Source organism: Temnothorax longispinosus, chromosome 7 (genome assembly GCF_030848805.1).
Source record: "Temnothorax longispinosus isolate EJ_2023e chromosome 7, Tlon_JGU_v1, whole genome shotgun sequence".
NCBI lineage: Eukaryota > Metazoa > Arthropoda > Insecta > Hymenoptera > Formicidae > Temnothorax > Temnothorax longispinosus.
The window spans coordinates 13,456,102-13,463,869 of record NC_092364.1 but is presented as its reverse complement, the minus strand read 5'-3'; the positions used below and the strand labels follow the sequence as shown (position 1 = coordinate 13,463,869).

The window sequence follows — 7,768 nt, the reverse complement described above, 5'->3', positions numbered from 1 at the left end:
AAAGAATATGGTTAGAATATTTAGATATTACACATATAATTATGTTTATTAAAAAAATTTGTATCAAAAAATTACATTGACGAAAAAAATTAATGTAATTTTTATACTTTTAAAATCATTGTGGACAATTTCGGAAGCACATAAATTGAGGAACATTTTAAGAATAAAACCAATTCGCTATCTATATTTTAACTGTTACTTTACTCTTGTACGTATGGGGTACTCACGTTTGGGTCGGCCAAAGGGGATGAACACGGATGAAATTTCATTGTGCACATTTCGAGAACACATTAATCAAGAAACATTTTAAGACAAGAATTATTTTGCTTTCTGTATTTTAACTGATACTTTACTCTTATATCAGTAGTATGTAGATCTTTTTTTGCGTATATCTTTTAAACTATTACAGATAGACAGTGCACTGGTCTATTGAGCCAAAAGTCCCGGGTTCGATTTTCACCGGTAGAGCTAAAAAAATTATATTTGCTCGTTCTCCTCTCGGAAGGCAATGGCAAACCACCGAGAGTATGTCTTGCCAAGAGAACTTCTCTAAAAAATATAGCTGTTCGGAATCGGCGTTAAACTGCAGGTCCCATATACAATATGTATAATCTATGTGCGCGCATGCGCAACACATGTATATGAAGAAAAGTTGCCACGCTCGGACATTAGTAATAGGATGAGGATGGATTGTCATATTAAATTATAACAAAATAGTAGTCTTCGGTATATTTTAACATTATACGTCAATGATTTTAAATACAAAAACACTGCGTTGAAACGAAAAATAACGCTGTACGTCGCAAAACTAATCCAGTTTTTTAACGTCATTTTTTATTTAACGTCACGCCTTTTAGTTCACAACTTTACCAGGTGTAACGCCGTGTTTACGGTCAACGCGGACTTGGCAATCGAGCTAGCTGCAGGAATCTTTTGGGTCAGGTGGGCAGGGTGACCAATTTTTCCAATTATTTCTAATTTCATTATATAAGGCATCTCCAGGACTCTCAGAGCTCACAACTTGTCGATTACCTAACAGTATATAATCAGACGCAATTTTTTTGGCTTTGACGCCGAACTCTATTAGCTTTTGCGCGGCATTTAATTGCGTTTTTGGCGGTACAACCGAAGTGAAATCACCAATGAACCCAATACCGATACTTATGCCGTTATAATCGCTTGAATGGGCACCCTTGTAATTCCAGCTTCTGCCAACATACGCGAAACCGTCGCCTCCGACGAGGAAATTATAGGCGATATCCGAAAAATTATTTTTCATCTGATAATCCTGCATAATTCTCAATTGGTTTGTACACTTTGATTGCGTGGTACAGAAATTTGACGCAGTGTGACAAATAATTACATATGATACTGGCAGCTTTATTTTTCTTAGGGGTTGTGGCGGACGTGCATTCCATTCGTCCCTCTCGACAATGCGTAACGAATTCTCTGTCCCGTTACTACCTGCAAGTGATAAAAATAACGTACATATCGTACAAAAAGTTCAATTGTACCATACGGGCAAATTTATAGTTAAAAGCTCTTTAATTTAACATCGAATTTAGCAATCTCAATCAGACGCATATGCCAATTTTAACATTAAAATCTAGAATATTACTCTCATATATGAGAATGCAAAAAGTTTTAAAGTAATATATTATATGACTCGTGGAAAATAAAAAAAAAGACATGCTTTTAAGTAGACGAATGAATAATTGAATACAAATATATAATGTAGGAGACAGATTTTAAGTTTGCAATTGCGATAAGATAACATTTGTCGTGTCGCGCTTGCAAAACAAAAATTTTCCAGATAGGCAATTACCTTCGGTAGATGAGTCTGGAATTTCCCAAGAAACCGTTGTGGTTAGTGTGGGTGGTATGGGTGGTGTAGTCGGTGCATCCGGATGATGAGTGAAATATACAATTATGAACACTATAATACCCAGAAGTATTAAAACTAGAACGCACGATAAAGCCGTATGCCATTTCCACGTCCAGAGCCGTTGCGTCACTAAAATAATTATAAAAAGCTATATTAGAACGATTGTTTTACAAGCCACTTAATATCGTTTGATGAAATTCATTCGCAATTACTATGACGGGTAGCACTATGTACGAAAGGAATATTATAATTACATAAAGCCTCTCGCACAAAGCATTATAATTCTTGTTTGATGTCATTTTTTTGCTAGTCTATTCACAATCGAGTAAACATATTATATTTTGCGGCATGCAATATTTCGCCAATCTATGCTAGATAGCGTGACACATATATACTGTGAGATAAAAATAGCTCTTTTATATTTAGCTTTAATTCTTGTGGCGCAGCTAAAGTGTAACAATTTTTAGTCTAAAATATCGTCGATATTAACCCTCAGAGGCCACACCTCTTTTTTAAGTACACTCCGGCCACACTGGGTGGTCGACACCCAGACGAATTCAGTGTCATAATTCTCACTTAATGTGCACGTAAAAATTCATGCAATATCTTAAGGGTGTTGTTCAAAAATATGTATGGTGCAGAACCCGAAATGTGCTCGATAAACAAAAATGTAATTTTTGGTCGCGATAAAAAATATATACCGAGGCCACACCTGGGTGGTCACCAACCATAAATAATTAAAATGTTTACCAAACATAACTGACATGGCTTAAAGCCTTTTTACTGTACGGATCTTCGAGAGAAGAACTTAAACTAGGGATCCTAGATGGAGGGACACTGATTATAAAGCTTATCTTAAAAGTATCGGGTTTGAATTTCTGTTTGGGTTGCCGCCACCTAATAGTGCGGCCTCGAAGGGTTAAAACTATATTCTGGAATAGTTGTGACAGGACCATTAGTCAAAGTAGTTAATGATATTTGTGACATATCGGCTGTTTTTCCGAAAATGTTCATGCTCTGGTTTAGATCAAAGTTTGTAAATATAGATAAAAAGGCATATACTAAAGGGATTTTTTGCGACTCAAATAAAGTTTTTGACATTAACTATTTATTAATGTATCGATATTAGATTGACGTCTAATCGACTAAACATTTCTGGCTAAATATGTACGCAACACAAATTGTCGAAAATGCTTAAATGTAAAACGTAGAGAAGAGAAGTTGATTCTACTATGATGTCTCTGAATATTTACTAAGTAATTATTGCGTTCTACTAATATATTTAAAATTTTTAGGACAAATATTGATTCTCTATAATAAGATACTCAATATATTTATAACACACATTTATCAAATTATAAGCTTGAAAGTGTTGAAAGTATATTTTCTTTTATCAGGAAAAATATTAGAGTAATATCTTGTTGCGATGATATCGATAAAAAATATTTACATTAATTATATTCAATTTGTAATATATTGTACTTAGCATATTTACATTATAATTCAATTTTGTGGGTCACGATTTATAATTTCTTATATAAAATGGCATTTTATATAAAATTGTACGTTATTATCCTAAGATACAGATACTTATGAGGGATCTGTATTTCTTTTTAGTTATATATCCGGCGATTTTACGCTTAAACATATCTATACTTGCAAAGAGAAAGAAGTATAGTAAAACTAAAAGCAACGGGTCTGTTGCGTTGCACGATTAACTATTACCTTTATTTAACTTAGTATTTTGCGGAAAGGCGCATTCGTTTGGAGCTTCGTTGTCTTTACTCGTCGACAAATCCGAGGTATTGTCGAACGCGCTGCTGGCGTCATGTTTATCCTGATTCGGAGTAAGATTCGCGTAAACGAACTGCTTTAAAGTAACAGGACCATTGTAGCAGGTCTTGTTAACTAGACGCACATTCTTCGAGTTCTGCACTCGGACATCGCCGAAAGTCGGCTGATCAGCGTTCGGTATGACGACATCACCACTCGTGGTGGCGACCGCTGGTTGCTGCTGAACAATGGTCGACGATACCGGCAGATTCGTGATCCATCCGCCCGCGCCGCCTTCTTCGACATCCGTCTCTTCTTCTTCGTCGTCGTCGTCGTCTACGTCACTGTACTGTATAGAGGAATCTCCAATGCTACCATTGCCCGAAGCGACGACCGCGGTTTCTCTCGCCGAACTCCCAGCCTCGCCGCGAAACCTGTCGACCGCGTGACTCTCGGCAGACGCAATAGTACCGTTCACGTGGTCCTGCTCCCTCTGACCCTGGTGATCACCGTCGAGCGCTTGCTGTTGCCGTTGCACCAATGGCACCATATCCATGCGCTACGCGAAGAATTCACCTTCTTTACATCGGATACGTTTTAAAATGCGATACGCCGCATGCAGTAGAATATGCACGTCGAGAAATAGCTGTAGAGTCATTAGATATCTATATTCGTCAGGTCGCTACGAGAGTCTCTCACCATTTTACTGTAACAGTTTAATTCTTTATCTCTTCTTTCTCTTTCTCTTATATCAGATAACAAGAAAAAGATTAGTTTAGAAACGTAATTATTTTTTGTTAATATAGGATTTTTTTAACAGTTTAACAGTTTGCGAAAAACTACGGCTTTTATCTTAAAAATGATTTTTTCAAAGATCGTTGTTTGATATATTTAAAACTCAAACAAACATTTGCAGTTTAAATTTAAAATTTTATTTAGTTAAAAAGAATTACTACGTTTTTGAGTTCTCTTTATAAGATTTACTAAAGAACTGAGATATAAACTGAATCATGCTAAAAATTTACTAATTGTTGAAACCGGTCATTAGTACATATGTACGTTGAATAAAATCGACGAGGAATGTAACAGTTCGATCGTTTCTAATCGACGGCTATCAGATGTGCCTGTTAAGTCCTTATCTCATAGAGCAATAGAATGTTTTAATCAAGAAAATTTATGTTGACAAAACGTAAATGCGCGAATTAATAAAATTGGGGAGCAACATTGCCTTACATTGCAATAAACGGCAATGATAAAAAGCTTGAATAAATTAAAATAAATGATAAGAAGCTTAAATAGATTAAAAATAAAGTTCGAAAAGTCAAATATTATCAGGTATGGCAAATTTATTCAGACTTCCTCCGTTAATGAAATAACAAGATCTAACGTTATGCGTGCTGCGTACGGTGTAAATCGCATTTATGCATTTTACACATAGCGCATATTTATTAATTATTGTAAATTGATACAAATTATATCCGTATGCATTAAATATATCCGATGTGTATTGCTGTTTTAGTGAATAAATACTTCGTAATATCTAAAAATTGTACCGTTTAGCTCATTAAGAATTCTTACAGAAGCGAACATACTAGATATCGTTAATGTACGCCACTGTACTCTTTTTGCGTTGAATCTTTTATCTTACATTATTTTATAAATAAAAACCATCGCGAACAATTCAGAAATGTTCCAGTACAATTATTGTTCTATGTATGACTCTGTATTAATAATATATTATTTAAACTCCGTTTTTACAGATTATGGAGATTCACGCTGGTTAAAATGGGTTATGTTTCGAATAGAATGTATGTGAAAAAAGAACGGTGAGGAGAAAACAATGAGTATTTCTCATAAGAAGCAAAACATCTACAACAAATTGATTTCTTTGTAAACAAATTATGTATATCAATTATACTAGTATATCACAATATCATATCTTTGCCGTTCAAAATACTTTATTCCGGAATAAATTGCGTTCAATCTGGCTGATCAATCGTATCCCGCTTACCTACATCACAGTGACAAATTTTTAATTAGTCGTGGCGTAACTCTTGATCAGTTAAAATTATTGACATCCGTCGATCGCAGCAGAAGGCATAACAGTTCGTTATGCCTTATTACCTTGACAAATTTCAACATCAACTGTAAAAACAAAGTTTTTTATTATAAAAATACATATTTTAACATACATTGTATTTAAATCAAGAACTCGTAGGTAAAATAAAAGACAAACTCAATCGAGAAACATCACTTACGATTAATATTCCACATCGGCGGAGCCGGTCGCCAACAATCCGTATTATCCGTTAAATTAAGGATTGACTGACTCATACTTATTAAAATTACCTCGCACAATTCATCGTTCGCGCTGATGGCGATCACTTTGCCGATACTAAATTCACCATCAATCTATGACATGGTGCTGACATCGTTAAAAACGTTTCGCGGAAAGAAAAACTTCACTCGATTTGGTCCTAATAATTTTTGTCGTTTTCGACACGTCGCGTCGTTGACACCACCTGCAGTTGGAAGATGCACCGTCCTGGGGGCACGAAGGATACAATCTGAACAAGAGAAAACTGATCAAACCACTATCGTTTATCTTCGTTGATTTTATGACATACTGACGGTCATTTAGATAGATACTGGCTTCAGCGATAAGGCCACGCGACTAACGAGTAATGGCGGCATTATCTTCATTAAATTCGACAAAGAACAGACTGCTGTAGCGTTATCTTGTTGAATGTGCTTAGAAATCTGTAGCTCCACTCATTGCCTCTTTCCCTCAACCATAACTGTTAACGACATAGCTGCAGCATGCATGTGTGTGCGATAACGTTGCTTTAGACGATTTTTAGTCTTTTCCATGAACCCGAACGGACTGGTATCTTCACTTCGATGGCCGAAGATTTCTATAACATTAGTTGCATACACGGGACATCCATATTATTCCTATTATATAATTTTTTGCAATTTAAGACAAGTGATTAGTGTTTCGCGCTAATTATATATCGTGATATTTGCTTCCAATTATAAAGAGGCAGTGTATTTAAAAAAAATTAAGTGATCTCGTATACAGAAGGTTTTTCTATATAGAAACAAACTTATAATCACGCAGTTTTATATATATATATAATTTATATTTCTTAAAACCAAAATTAAAAAACAATGTTTTAGAGACAATTTTTCATATATTTGAAAAAATCTAGTAGCATGAGAACCAATAATATATTAGATTCTTTTGGATATAATGAGATTATATAAATTTTAATGAATTTAACATGCCGAGATGTCAGTATTATACATGTTGATATAAAATAATATCGATTATTTAATAATAATATTACTAAATAAAAATAAAATATTATATTCAATAATATTGTAATATAGATGAGTAGATACTGATTCTACATGAATATTCGGAATAACTGTAGTAAATCGAATAAAATAAATAAAAAAACATATGATTAAAAATTTGTTGACAATGGTTTCGTAATATTAATAAAGATATATGTTTGGGGAGAGGGAATATATTGATGCTGCCCATGGCTCCTGCAATTTTATGTGCTTCCACCTTTATACGCGTGCTACAGTTCGGCCATCTGATTAGTGTTTAGTCCCTCAAACATACAACGCAAATTCCCATCGGATAACTAAATAAAACCGGCTATTAAAATAATATATAACGCAACGGCTTCGCGATACGCAAAAATCAATATATGCCCTTGGGCAGCGGGAGGAACTAAAATAACGCAAGTACACACAAATAAAACTTAAACGGTTATAATTTAAATATCTAATCTAAACCCGTGTATACATACATATTATCTAATCTATTTATATAATGATTTCGCCATAGTGTATAGTTCTTATAATGTAACAACTCGCCGCTTTCACAACAAGATAATGGATCTTTAAGAATATTTGACAGTACTATAAGGACGTATGTTACTGACATCCCATGTACCAAAATAGAGTCGTTGAGTATTTTGACATCCAAAGAGGATCAGAGACGGACATATCTGTTGTTTCGTAGTACCTTAGAAACCTGGTACGGACCACGGAACTGCGGGATTAATTTCTTATCACTGCCCGGCGTGCTGTCAA

The 7,768-nt window shown here is 34.7% G+C and overlaps 1 protein-coding gene across 2 annotated transcripts; it reads right to left on the bottom strand.

Moving 5' to 3' along the window:
• Positions 1–145: 145 nt before the first annotated feature.
• On the bottom strand, positions 146–6,897 carry LOC139816579 (uncharacterized). Of its 2 annotated transcripts, XM_071784181.1 has the most exons (5): positions 5,917–6,897; positions 5,670–5,803; positions 3,611–4,217; positions 1,826–2,014; positions 146–1,464 (listed from the first exon to the last, which is right to left on the bottom strand). In XM_071784181.1, the coding sequence occupies exons 3-5, from the start codon at positions 4,212–4,214 to the stop codon at positions 917–919; spliced, it is 1,341 nt and encodes a 446-aa protein (XP_071640282.1). In that variant the 5' UTR covers positions 4,215–4,217; positions 5,670–5,803; positions 5,917–6,897; the 3' UTR covers positions 146–916. The 2 variants fall into 2 exon arrangements, with proteins under 2 accessions (XP_071640282.1, XP_071640283.1); XM_071784182.1 differs by lacking the exons at positions 5,670–5,803; positions 5,917–6,897 and having other exon boundaries at positions 3,611–4,893.
• Between the last annotated feature and the right edge of the window lie 871 nt (positions 6,898–7,768).